Genomic DNA, 14,936 nt, shown 5'->3' on the forward strand with positions numbered 1-14,936 from the left:
CCGTTTCAATGCTAACTGGAGAAAGTCTTTGTCTAAAAAACATGATTTTTAAAAAAAACCTACTAATTTGTACCAAAACAATTGTAACTCCATGATTAGCAAGCACACTGTATTATTATTGGGATATAAAACAATGCATGTTCTTGCTCTTGTTGATTCATCTTCCATCAACATTAAAAAAAAAATCCTTAATTGCCCGTCTTGCATGTTGCAAATATGAGTCATTTCTGTGTCAGGCAGTAAAAGGTACATCAGTCAATAATTGGCCACACTGATACAGTGCCACGTACACATCTGTGTTCTCATAGAAACATCAGAAGCCCAGTTTCAACCGTCACAAAACTCCTGGAAACAACCAGATGAACTGTGTTAGAAATAGGGGATTCTTAAATAAAAAAAGATGCCTTTTCCAAAATCACAGCCTCCCGAGTTGTTGCTCATTTATTCAGCTTGACATTTTTAAGCAACGTAATGATTTTTCTATAGGCCAGGGCAGCCCTGTCAAGATCCCAATGAAAGCAATGACAAGCAGGGCAGAATTAACCAATAGGCCAAGTAGGCACGTGCCTAGGGCCCGAAATGGTCAGGGGGGCCCGATGAAGGAGGGCATCAACATTGTTTTTTCCAAACGGCGATGGGACCCTCCAGCATCGATCGGCAACGCCGCCCCCCCCCCCCAATCGGCAATGCGGGCCCCACCCCGATCGGCAACGCGGCCCCCCCACCCATCGACGGAAAGTAAGACAAGCAAGCAAGGCGGGTAAGAAAGGCAACGGGAACTGTAATTGTGCAAGCGGTGCTGCTTGCCCAAAGCTTCCCACTGACGTAGCTTCCTGTTTCCGCCTGGGCGCATGGTGGGGTGGGGCGGGGCAGGTGGCCCAGTGTACTTGTGTGCCTAGGGGCCCTCGACGAATTAATCCTGCCCTGATGACAAGGATGCATTTGGAGTGTATATTTAAAACTCAGTAGGTCAATTTTAAGCATGTCTGTCAAAGAGTGGCATAGTGAGGGGGGGTGGGGTGGCGGACTGCCCCAGGTGCCGTCTTGGCAAGAGTGCCAGCATCTCTCCTCCTTTCTGACCACCCACCTCTTCAGCGAACAGCCTCTCTTACCTGCTGCTTGCACCAACTTCAGCTCTCCTTATGACATCACTTCTGGTCGCGGGATCAGGAAGCAACGTCGGAGTGACAGAGCTGAGGCCAGAGCGAGCCGCAGACAGGCGATGCTGCCGGCGATGATTTGAAGAGGCATGCAGGGTGTGTGGGTGTGGTGCGGCAATGCTGGCTGTCACCGCCCTGGGGTCCTCCTTCCCTTACTAGGCCACTGCCTGGCAGCTCCAGCATGCAAATTAATGCAGCTTTAACCCCAGCTCTTGGAAATACATTTTCTTTTTGCCCCCCATGTTTTATTTCTTACCTGTAAAAGAGCAGCCAACAGATATACAGCTATGAAGACAGGGGTCAGGGAAGTGTGACCACTTTTCATTAAATGGATGGTGTAGAGGAAAATTAAATGTCCAGGAATCACTAAGAGGAACAGGACTTGGGCTGATTTATTGTTCACTCCTGGAACAGAACAACCAAACAAAATCTTACAGGCATTTGGAACAGAGCAACAGTTCTGATTAACAAGAGGAAACAAAGGTATTGATGCCCCTTACTGTAATTAATTTCACATTAATTTCCACATACAGACTAAACAGAGACAGCATTATATCAACAATAATAAGCCAGCTCTTTTTTTTTTTTTTGGCACGTTTCTTGAAAATCAAAATTCTATTCCTTCACATTCCATCAAATATGCCTAGATTTTCTGGGATTTGAAGATTATGATTCTACTACCGAGAGTGGGTAGCTAGGGTGACCAACCTCAGCACCAAGCTAACAGAGGATGAACCGAAAAAGGGGAAGGGTGCCTGATGCTTCCTTTCTGAGTCAGTCTGAGAACACATAAGCTCAAAAGGGAAGGGGGCAATGAAAGCAACATTCGGGCTCTCCAGCTGGAGAAGAGATGGTTGAGGGCAGTGGCGTAGGGAAGGTGAGAGGCGTCTGGGGAGGTGGTGCCCCTTCCCCGCCCCCACCGGTCCCTTCCCTGCCCCCTCCTGCCAGGCACTCGACCTTTCCCTTCCCCTGGGCCTCTTTAACATTCACGACCCAAGCAGCGACCACCCCCAACCTGCTGCTCACGTCAGCGTCGGCTCTTCCTCCGCCGTCATTTTCTAGGTGTGGGTCTAAGAAGCGATGTCATATGAAGGGCCAACGTTGGAGGTGCTGCTTGTGCCGCAAATGTCAAAGAGGTACGAGGGAAGGGGGGGGTGTATGTGTGAGCGGTAGTGCGGTGGGGGAACAGGGATGGAGCGGGGAACGGAGAGGAGGGTGGGTGCCAGTGCCTCCACCAATATGGGCAGACTGCACCCCCCCTTTACTACACCACTGGTTGAGGGGGAATATGATATAGGCCTACAGCAGACCCTCAATATTCGCGGGGGTTAGGGGGCAGAGCGAATAGGGAAAATCGAAAATAATTTTTTGGGCCGGCTCTGAACCACCCCCGCCTCCCTCCTACGTCCCCGACCTTACCTGGTGATCTAGCGGCGACATGGGGCAGGAACGATCTTACGTGCAGATCACTCATAGGAAATGGTTGTCGTGAGTTCCCATCGTAGTCATATCAGTGATCTGCAAGGGACAGGAACGTACAAAGATCGCTCCTGCCCCGAAAACCCGCTAGACCACCAGGTAAAGCTTATGGGATTCTGGGGGAAAGCAGGAGGGAGGCGGGGAAGGTCCGGAATACAGCTTTAATTCCGGGGGAAAGCATGGGATGGGTCAGAACCGGCCCAAATATTATTTGCATTTTTTAAAATATTCGTGGGCCGGCTCTGCCCCTAACCCCTGTGCTTATTGAGGGAGAAGTGTAGTCTCGTGAGACCACGGGAACTCACAGCACGGCGAGTTCTTTTCCTTCCCCTGCCCCATTCCTGCAAGTTCTGTCCTCATTTGCACAAGCCCCAAACACTTTAAAAACACAAGTGTGAGGCTTGTTCAGTTAAGGTAGAGCTTATAGGAATGGGGCAGGGACAGGGACAGTGACAGGAAAGGGAAATTAAGTTCCTGCGGGGACAGGGCCATTCTCTATCCCTGGGATCAGTAGTATAGAATTTTGCTACTTTTTGGGATTCTGTCGTGCGCTTATGACCTGGATTGGCCACCGTTGGAAGCAGAACACTGGGCTTGATGGACCATTGGTCTGACCCAGTATGGCTATTCTTATTTTCTTATGCTTGGGATTCTATTTTATACACTGTCCCCTCAAATTCTATTTATTTATTATTTATTCAATTTTCTATACTGTTGTCCCAGGGGAGCTCAGAAATGTTTACATGGATTTATTCAGGTACTTAGGCATTTTTACCGTTTGTCCCAGTAGGCTCACAATCTACCTAATATACCTGGGGCAATGGGGGGGATTGAGTGACTTAAATTCAGTAGTTGCAGTATTTTCAAAATATCTTTTTAGAGTTGAGTTGGTTTATATATATATTTTTTTTTTATTGAAGAAAACCTACTCTTCTGCATTTGGTTTATGGGACTGAGTGACTTGCCCAGGGTCACAAGGAACAGCATGAGTTTGAACCTACAACCTCAGGGTGCTGAGGCTGTAGCTTTGACCACTGCGCAACATTCCATCCCCCATCCCCCAATAGCTGAGGTGTAAGCACAACTTAACTGATTAATTGACTTACTTGGTGCTGATAATGGCCAATTGACACCTCATAACTGACACCAATTGGCATTAATTAAAAGTTACGCGCACAACTCGGAAAGCGCGAGTCTATAAAAAGTATGTGCCAGTTGCAGTGCACAAATCTGAAAAGGGAGTACGGCCAGGGTTGGAATGTGGGCATTCCTAAAAATGTGCATTGTTATAGAGCAGGGGTAGGCAATTCCGGTCCTCGAGAGCCGGAGCCAGGTCAGGTTTTCAGGATATCCACAATGAATATGCATGAGATAGATTTGCATCTCAAGGAGGCATTGTATGCAAATCCATCTCATACATATTCATGGTGGATATCCTGAAAACCTGACCTGGCTCCGGCTCTCAGACCGGAATTGCCTACCTCTGTTATAGAGCATGTCCGATGTGCACACAACTTGTGCAGGCGTTTAGGCCTGGTTTTAGCTGACCTAAAGGGGTGTGCATGCTCTTAAGTTATGCAATGCACACTGGCGCTAAGTGCAATTCTATAAAAGGTACATGCACCTTGCAGAATCTCACTAAGCACAGTCCTAGTCGACACAGATTTTTTAAGGTGCCATATACAAAATCAGGCCCTGGCTGGTCTGCTTGTGGATGTCTGGGAAAATAACTGCAAATCAAAATACTGCGAGTACCTGTCCCACAATAAGTCTTCCAAGGGTAAAAGCAACCTTTGGTTTCTTCAGGCAGCTCCCCAGGGATACTATGCAAATGAAGGTGGGTAGAAATTCGGCTAGCTTGAATGGCCACTAAATTACCACCAATACCTGCAAACATTCAAAAAGAGAAAATGTAACATAGGACTGCTAGCATCTGTTAAAATAACATTTCTGCTGTTTTTACCAATAACGCAAATAATTCTCAGAGGGAATGGGATTTCCAGCGACTTTTGCATAAACACTGATACATAGAAATATAGTGGATAGCGAATTGCTCCTTTCAAACTGCGACACCCCCCCTTCTTTTAGTCACAAATAGAGAGCCAACACATATAAAAACAATAATATATCTACAGACACACAATTATACATACACAGGTACACACGCATAGCGAATGAAAAATTTGAATTCAACATTCATGGGGAAATAAATCCTGCCCATGTTAAACACTGACATCTGTGGAACTATTCATCACACTAGGCGCAGGAGTAGGCAATTCCAGTCCTCAAGAGCCACGGGCAGGTCAGGTTTTCAGGATACCCACAATGAATATGTACGAGATGGATTTGCATGCACTGCCTCCTTGAGATGCAAATCTATCTCATGCATATTCATTGTGGATATCCTGAAAACCTGACCTGCTTGTGGCTCTCGAGGACCGGAATTGCCTACCCCTGCTCTAGGGGATGCCATACCTCAATGATTTGATAGTCTATGAATGAGGTAGAAGGCACTGCCAACAATTCTGAGTGGAAGACTGTTATGCTCAAGAAGAAATGTAGAGTTTAATAGAGACCACAATTCATTTTCACTAGTTCGAGAATAATTTTGAAAAACAGGCCTATGAACTTAAATTGTACTCTATATTTTACTGGTAGCCAGTTTGGACTAATTAAGATTGGTGAAATATGGCGAATACCAGGGGGTATTCTGGATTAAATGATTCTGAAGACCTCAATGGCAAGCCTTAATACAACATATTACAGTAGTCGAAGTGTAAAACACCAGCAACTGGACCACCTTTTGAAAATCATGAATGCATGCAACCTGTGGCAAGTCTCAGTTTATTACGTCTAATTTTAGCAATCTGGAGTCCTATGGATAGACTAGAATCAAGTATGAACCCCAAATAACCTAACCCCTCTCACTATTGTCTGGATGTTTTCTCCAGACGGGATGGCCATTTTGGCCAGAGAGTATTACAAACCTTATTCTCCTAAGTTGCCAACACTCCCTCCATCCCATTCTGGTTAGCTTGGAGGTCACCCATGTGTGAGAATAGGCTGCCTGCTTGTCCTGGGATAAAGCACAGTTAACTTACTGTAACAGTTGTTATCCAGGGACAGCAGGCAGCTATTCTCACAACCCACCCACCTCCCCTGGTTGGCTTCTCTGCTAGCTATCTGAACTGAGGAGACTCGCCCTGTGCTGGGCGGGAAGGCACTCGCACATGCGCGGTGTGGCTGACTCGAAACGTCTACGTTTCTACAAGCAAGTCTGCTTGCGAGGCTGCGGGCTCCGTGGAATGCGCCACCCATATATGAGAATAGGCTGCCTGCTTGTCTTGGGATAACGGTACCTACTTTAAATGGGGTGTACAAAAATATATTGTCTGTTTACAGACAAAAAATAATACCTAGTAGATATAATCTCATATAGTAGGACCATGCAGATGTCAAATGATGTTGAGGAGAGAGCAGATCCCTAGGGCACTCCGCATCTAGTAAGGTGATTTAGAAAGACTTTGGCCTACTTAAGCTGCCTCTTAGTCAGCTAGGACACAAACCATGTTAGGAACTTACCACCTAGTGTTTTCAGTAGTAATAATGGAATCAAATGCAGAGATGCTATCTATAAATCTAATATAATAAAAGGCTACTCGCGCATGCGCACTTCCATCTGCGTGTTCCGTTTTCCGTGCGCTGTACGGCACTGCAGGTAGGAGTGCGTATGCGCCAGAATCCCCCCCCCCAAGGTGGCTGTCGGCGGCGGATGTTGGCCGCGGCGGCAGCAAGCCACGGCGGACAAGAGCTACAGTAAAAATAATTAAGTGCCAACTTCTAAGACCTCAAACCCGAGACTCACAGGATAAAACTAAAAAAAAGGGAGACACAATCCCACCACGTGTCAGCTTGAATAGAAACCTCCAACACCTGCCCCAAAAATGCCAAACAACTGTTTAGAAGAATGATAAGTGAAGTCCTTAAGATCTGGATGTAACACATGCTACAGAATGACCAATCCCTACTGATTCAAAAAACTATGCAACTTAACCCGATCAGCCTGTCCATTACTTACAGCCTGGGCACATGCACACACACAGGGAAGTGGTGGGAGAGAAATGGTGCTGCATAGGAGGCAGGGCGAGAGACAGATAGATAGATAGAAGGAAAAAAGAAAGCCACAGGGGCAAGGAGAGACACAGAAAGACAGACAGACAAAGGGGGCCAGGGAGAGAGAAAGACAGCAGGAGGGAGAGAGAGACAGATAGATAGAAGGAAAAAAGAAAGCCACAGGGGCAGGGAGAGACACAGAAAGACAGACAGACAAAGGGGGCCAGGGAGAGAGACAGACAGCAGGAGGGAGAGAGAGACAGATAGATAGAAAGAAAAGAAGAAAGACACAGGGGCAGGGAGAGACACAGAAAGACAGACAGACAAAGGGGGCCAGGGAGAGAGAGACACAAATAAAGACACACAGACATATATTCTAGCACCCGTTAATGTAACGGGCCTAAATACTAGTACAAGTATAAAGAGATAAGCAATATGGGAAATTTCTAAACCACAAAGAATAGAATCCAAGAGATGTCTTTTTAACATCTTTGGATTACAGCCTACCCTAAATCCATGCTGCCACTTATCCAGAACTGTATTTTTCTTCACATATTCATCCAACTGCTGTTGTATAACTTGCTCAATTAATTTACTAAGAAAATGCATGCTAGAAATTGGATGAAAATTTGCATATTCATCAACTTGGATGAATGCCTTTTTTTGAATTAAGGAAATGAATGCTCTCTTGAACTCAGCTGGCATAACCCCATTTCTCAAACAGGAATGAATCAATTTATATTAAAAAAATAAATAAATAAATAACACTATCTGAAAATCTTCAATATGGGAGTAGCTGTATCGCCCCACAGGACAAGCTGCAGGTCTTGTTCTTTGAATAACTGAAATGATAGAGGAGGGATCAATGACATAAAATGAATTCCATTGTCTACAGACAGTCTCCAAAGAATCCATTCAGAGACCACATTTGCCACATCAAGAGGAAGAACTTTGTATACAGGGTAAAAGCACAGTGATGGGGCCCACAATTTCTCTAAGCTACTGACCATGAATCTGTAAGTGAAAAACTGGTTTTCAATGTTGCCAACTCAGCCCTTTTCCATTCCATTTACTAGAAAAAAGTGCAAAATAAATGCCCACACTCTAGAATTTCTGTGACCAGGGTAACTTCAACAGTACACAAATCACCTACCCCCTGATATTCAGACAGCGGCTGCAAATGTTTTGTTGCCCTTTGCCGGCATTATTCCTGGCTATTCAATGCCGGGCCTTGTCCAGGCTTTGGCACTGAATATCCGGGGTTTATTTCTGAGCTGGTTAACGCACAGCTGGCTAAGTTAATATTCAACCCTGGACCGCATGAGCCAAGCCATTTAAAAATAGGACTGCTATTTGTGTTGGCTGATTTAAGCGGTTTACTTATTCAGTAAGGAGCTGAATATTGGTAATTAATCCAACTCCACCCTGTAATGCTCACATGTTGACGTTTTTTAAATTTGGTGCTAATCGCTCATTTTCGGCAAAGAACAGGTTAAGTGCCGCTGAAAATGACCCAATAGCCGCAAACAAGTGATTTAACCAGTCAGCAACCATTTTCCACTAGTTAAATCATTTGACTATCAGTCAGCTAATCCTTAACATACTGATGGGACTGTCAACTAGCATTCTATATCCCTGACGGATTCTGGCATTGTATTCTATAAGAAAAAAATTTGAGAAATACCCCCTAGAAAACCCCTTTCAAATTCTTGCAGTACTGAGGTTTTTCTACTACCGTGTTTTCCCAAAAATAAGACAGTCATATTAATTTGGGGCCCAAAAAGGGCACTAGATCTAATTTTCGGGTAGGTCTTATTTTTTTCATGTACAATGATCATCTCTCCCTTCTTCTCCTCCACCCCAATTCTTCTGATTTCCTTTCTCTCCCCCACATGTACAGCATCTTTCCTCATTTCTCACCCATCCCCTTGAGAAGTATCTTTCTATCCCTCCCTCCATCCCCCTGTGCAGCAGAACCCTTGCAGCTTCTATCCCTCCCATCCCTCCCTCCCCATCCCTTGTGTAGCAGAACCCTTGCAGCTTCTATCCCTCCCCTTGTGCAGTAGATTCTTGCAGCTTCTATCCCTCCCTCCCATCCCTTGTGAAGAAGAACCCTTGAAGCTTCTATCCCTCCCTTCTTCCCACCCCCATGTGCAGCAACTTTCTATCCCTCCCATCCCCCCCCCGCCGTTGCTGCGTACCCCCCCCCCGACCCTTTCATCTCTCCCTCCCATCCAAACTCCGACTGTGAGCCGAAATACCTGGAAACAAAGGGCAGTACAGGCTGCATCGCGGCCTGCCCTTCTCAAGGCTGGGCATTTCTCTGCTGCATCACTGATGATGTCATCGGCAACACAGCACCAAATGGCCGGGTGTGTGAAGGGCAGGCCACGATGCAGCCTGTGCGGCCGACGCTGCCGTTTGTTACCAGGTATTTCGGTCTCACGGTCAGGGTTCGGATGGGAGGGAGAGGTGGAAGGGCCAGCGGGGGGGGGGGGGGGGAGGGAGGAGGGAAGGGGAAGCGCTGCTGCCGGCGACTAGGGCTTATTTTCATGGATAGAGCTTATATTAAGATCTACCCCGAAAATCATACTAGGGCTTATTTTCGGGGTAGGTCTTATTTTTGGTGAAACACAGTATGTGCTATGCATGATCTAATCCATATAGGTTTATGAAAGTATGCTCAAAAGTGAGGGCTGTAACTTGCAAGTTATATTTTATTTATTAGGATTTGCAGTGTATACCACCTTTTTAACAGGTGATATTGAACTCATATGCTGCACTAATGCACAAAAAGCAGTATAATTTTATATTCTGTAGCATTTTTCATATAAAGGCAAATCAAACCACTTTAAAATCGCATAGAATGTACCTCACAAGATACACTAAAGTACAATCCATTACTGTCTTTTCATGGATCATGGCAAGATTTTTTCCTGAGGGAGCTTTAAATCAGAGCAAACCAGAAGAGACTGTTCACACAATGGCTTTCTTGTTGATTCATCTACCACTAACATAAAAAAAAGAAAAAAATCCTTAATTGCCCATCATGAGTTTTATTTCAGATAGCTGATGTATAGCACACCAGGAAGCAGTGATGTTTTTGAAGGATAAATATATAGGCCCCCCTTCTCTGTATTCACATGAAACAAAGATCGCCTGTGCTTTCAGAGCTCGTATGTCTATAAAAAACAACAAATGGAATAATAGATGGGAAAAGAGGGATCTACCAAGACGATAACCTTCAATGCCTCTTGTTCAGCTTGTAAGGAGGAACTCCCTTCTCCATATCATACAGCACACAATTGTCAGCATAAGTCCCAGAGTTCAGCATCTGGTTCCAGGTCATAAGAAACAGGTGATCCTCTCCTGGTTTTCTAACTACAGGTCAAAAATCTTTTATAACAACGAGAGAGTCAGACTGATTTGAAATAGAAATGGAAAACCAGAGTCGATTCAACTGTCCCTTTTAATTACGAGCATCTCTAGCAAATCCCCAGGACTCAGACAGAAGCATTCACTTAGATTTTTTATTTGTTTGTTTTGATATTGATTTCACTGTTGAGCATGGGGCATTGACGCCATTTGTGAAAGCTTCAGGTTTGAAAATAATTCTACATGCAAAATGACACCAGCGCAAGGTTTTAAAATTATAACCAGGATTTATTGAATTATTGGTTCTATTTTCCCATTATTAGATCAAAAGAATAGCATAATTGCTTACGTTGCGCTCATGGGAGATCATCATCGTGGCCAAAGACTGGCCTTCTCACAATGGTCTCGTCTTTCTATCTCATTACAGTCTATTATATAACTTTTGGTTTAGTGACATCATCAAGTTTGACGACCAATAACATTTCTATGGGTGGTCTTAAAGTTTAAACAAAGAAACATTCCTCCATGTTTAAAAGTTAGTCAAAGTTTCAGATGATTTCTGAATTAACATTAACATTCAAAAGAATTCACAATTATTAACATGGTAAATTCTCAGTCCTTCCATGCTGACAAGTTCTGAGCCTTAAAGGAAAAAAAACTCCTAAGCTGACAGATTCAAATTGCACAGCCTTACACAGAAATCTTACTCAGGAGAAAAAGGGGGGGTTAAATCCCCCTCTCCTCTTCCTGAAGCATGGGCTTTCAATGCCCCCCTTCTCCCTATTCTTGAGACTGACTCTAATTACTTCCAGATGTTATGCTTAAGATTTTTTCTTAATGTTTCTGCTTATAAACATAAACCATTTATATTTCCACAATCATATCATCACATATTACATTCATGGGCCCCAAACATTCATAATTTCATTCATATTTTGGCCATTCATACTTCATACATTTTATATCTCAGTTTGGAATATGGAATCTGATATGCTTTTCCTAACTAGCCTGAGCACATCTGTTTTCAATTAGAACCACGAGGCTAAAGGCGGGAAGCTGAACAAAGAACAGAAACTATTCACTGGCACAAGATGCTGGCCTAAGACAGGACAGTCATAGTACATACAAAAGAACCTCCATGTAATCATGTAATCATGATTTCCACCATGATTTCCACCATGATTTAGTTCAACAGCAAAGTACACAAAAAAACACCATTCTTTTCCTTATATTAATCTTTAGTGTGTTTTTTTTCTCTGGCCTTAGCTACATTATATTTAAATGTTTTATTCACCTGTTTTTCGTACGCTTCTATTTGGGCGTGGTCCTTAACTGACACAGAATTGTCTCTAACTAGAATTACCCAGAACCATATGAAAAACTGGCCTTTTGTAGGAAAAAAACTCCACAAAAAATACTGCACTTATCATGCTTCTGACCTCAATATCGTCCCATTAAACAGCACCCCCTGCTGGCCACGAGCCACTACTCCTCAATCCCCTCTTGGATATTACTGAATTTATGAAGTAATATTCAGAATTGAGCTCGTGGTCTTATCTGTGGCGCTGAGGTTTACTTTGGGTACGGTTCTTCTTATGGATCAGTGTGTGTCTGTGCAAGTATATTCTTTTAAATGCCAATTAGATAGCAAAAGCCAGAAAAATGTACTACCTAGGCCTGCAACGGCAGGTGCCTAGAAGATCTTACCCAAAGCTTACTTGAATTCTCTAGTGAGAATGCAAGCAAATCCCATCCACTATTCTAGATAAAACCCATTCAAGTGTACATTTATGTAAGTTGCTGTCTAAACCATATCATATAGGAAACTTACCATTCCAGTGGTAGTTAGACAGTGTCTGTTCTAGGTGCAAGTACAGTCCTAGAGCAGAGACGTCCATTGTTTTATTCATAGAGGTATTCATGAAACTCCAGTACTTTTAAAGTTTAAAAGTCAGAAAATTTAGAGAAAGTATAGCTAAAGAAAAATAGAACCTTAGATTTCCCTAAGATAAAGAGAACCTCAGTATTACCTAATTTAATTAGTCCCTATGCTCAAAAGTGTTATGTTATAAAATCTTGGAATTAAATCAATAAAGTGTAAGAAAACCCAAATATATGCTTAATATGGAAATGTACTTATGTGCAGATAATGCATGCACATCAGATATAAGTTTTCTTTTTTCTGTGTGTGTTGCAGGAACTCATTTCTCAATTTTAAATTAAAATCATTAAAAGGACTGATGATATTAGCTGTTAAACCCAATTAAACAATATTGTGGCACTGTGTTACAGCTTAGAAGTTGCCACTGTGTATAGAAATACAGTCATATGAAATAAAATTTAAAATACAGGATACACAAAATATTTTCTGAGAACAATGCATGAAGACAATGATAAAGAAAATACAGTTATTAATACAATATCAGAATAAGTCTATGAAATTATGCAAAAGCATAATTAAAGTTCAGAAGCCTAATTCAAATGAAATGATTTAAAGTAACATGGTTTAAGATAAAGTCTGTTTTTTCGTTCAAAATTTTTTATATGAGTCCAGAAATGTCTTTTGCAAATAGTTTTAGCAACTTGTAAGGTCGGAGTCTCTAAATTAATTTCAGTGAAATTTAAATCATGGCTTTAAAAAGTTCATGCTGCAACGTTTTCATAATTCAAGCTTGGCTTTTCTGTAACTATGGAACTGCTTTTCTTTACACCCGTACAACTGAAAGGTAAGCACAGCTCATTAGTTGAAGACAAAGGAACACTGAAATTCCCGCCGAAAATTCAGCATCGGAATTTTTTCTCTGTGTTCTCCACAGCTCTAGTGGTGGTATGTGGTACTGCTGGTCAGTGTAAATCCTGGAAGGAAAGCACATGTTCATTAACAAAAGAACAAAGAAAAGAGAAACATATGGCACTTTATCCCCTCTGCAAAATTCTTGTATTGCAGAGTCTTCTGTGTAGAATTGTTGAAAAGATTCAAAGAAGGTTCTTAACTGAAACACAAAACATACAGATTAAATAGACTTTTTTCAGGGTCCTGTAGTACCCAAAATATGGCCATAGGAAAATTTAAACATGCAGACACATTCTCTACATATTAAAATTAGACTTTCTTTTTTTTCTAACATCAGGGAATTATTCTCAATTCCATATTCTTTATTGGGTTCTTATCCTGAAGAGCTTACTTGTAAAAAGTAAGCAAAATTTCAATTCCGAATTCATCCACTTACATAAAAGTTTATTATAATTGTTCTTTTCCTTTAACTAAGTTAGCAAGCCCTTTGTTTCACATTTATTTCGATTTTCAAAAAAAATATAGGTACTTAACCTCTACTTTTGTTAATCTTTTTATTTTAAACTTCCCAATTTAATTTTAAAATGCATTTAAATTTAATTACTCCCTAATCATACATTTCGGACAATGCACAAGTTTAAAAATACTTTATAAACCATGCAGGGGCACAAAAATTCATATTCAAAATTAATTTGAACCCTGAGATAAAAATATAAAGGCAGGGATTTTATTTTTCCCTTATGCACACTTGCCTGCTTTTAAGCATGGTATCTATTTTTTGGAATAAATCTTTTTCTTTTCCACAAAATTATCCTTTCATTCCCAAGTCCAGCAGAATTCTTTTCTCTTCTCTCATCTTCCCTATCGAACTTCTCCATATCAGATCCCTTACAATCAGGTCATAATTCATAGCACATCCTTCCTTAACACGTCTCACAAAACTTTCTTCCACATTCTTGTACGTTCGTTCTACAGCTTTAAAATCGCCAGACATTTAACTTTCTTTTCCTTTTCACTTAACCATCTCGTTTAAAAATCACTTTCCAATTACAGTTCTGTTCTTCCAACATTCTAATAACCTTTTTAAAATATAAAGGAACAAGGGAAAAATTCAAGCTACATAACGTCTTTTTTTTTTTTTTCTAGAATGCATCTTGTACTGAGCCCTTAGGCTACAAACAGCTTCTGAAACTCTACCAAAGTACCTCCATTGTTCCTAACACCGCAGGGATCACTTAGCTATGTAAACTCTGCTCTCCCAATACACTTTCTTGTTTTCCTGAACATCAAAAACAACTTTGAATTAACTTCAAGTGCCTTACTAAACAATTACCCGGCTGATCGGAACTCCAACCTGCATGCATTTCCCTGTTAAAGTTTTATCCTGATATTCACACATAGGATTCTCATGTCTTGTTAAACTACCAGTTCTCAATAAACCCTTTTAATATGCAAACAGATTTGCTCCGAGACTTCTCAAAAAAGAAGAATTAAATTCGTTAACTGACTATGTTAGAAAATCTGTAGCCCTGAGACAAAGGACTTCATTGCTGTTCCATTCCCTCCCCCTCTTTCCTCACGTGATAGCTCTGTGGAAGGCATCGAGGAAGGAAAAAGGTGGGGGTGAAAATCCCCCATTTGCAGCCCGCTCTTTCAAACAAAGGAGACTGAAGGGAACGGGAAGCCATTAACTTTATTTTTCTTTTTCCAGAGACAAGAGAAAAAGTTAGGGCAGAGCACGACAGAACTGGAGTTTAGAAAGACAAAGCTGAGAAACACAATTTCTTTTTTCTTTTCAAAGTAGTTACTTCAGATAGGCACTGAAAATGCACTGAGGGAGAAAAAGAAGGAGGGGGTGCCCTCAGCCCGTTTTTTCAAACAAAGAGACGGGTGAGGGAAACTTTTCAAAGTCAGATTAAAACAGACAGTTTTCTTTTTCACAGAGAGAAACAAGTTAGTTCAGAGACAAAGCTTAGACACACAGCAGGAAAGAACAAATTTGTTTTTTTCTTCAA

At 42.0% G+C, this 14,936-nt stretch overlaps 1 protein-coding gene across 2 annotated transcripts in view; it reads right to left on the minus strand.

Annotated features, from left to right (window-relative positions):
* SLC41A2 (solute carrier family 41 member 2) overlaps window positions 1-14,936 on the minus strand; it is a 140,782-nt gene that overhangs the window by 18,365 nt on the left and 107,481 nt on the right. For both annotated transcript variants that reach the window (XM_033950818.1, XM_033950821.1), the window contains 2 exons: window positions 4,395-4,526; window positions 1,417-1,565 (listed from right to left, as the gene is read on the minus strand). In XM_033950818.1, coding sequence (XP_033806709.1) covers window positions 1,417-1,565; window positions 4,395-4,526 — 281 coding nt within the window. The remainder of the gene's footprint in view (window positions 1-1,416; window positions 1,566-4,394; window positions 4,527-14,936) is intronic.

Source organism: Geotrypetes seraphini, chromosome 7 (assembly GCF_902459505.1).
Source record: "Geotrypetes seraphini chromosome 7, aGeoSer1.1, whole genome shotgun sequence".
NCBI lineage: Eukaryota > Metazoa > Chordata > Amphibia > Gymnophiona > Dermophiidae > Geotrypetes > Geotrypetes seraphini.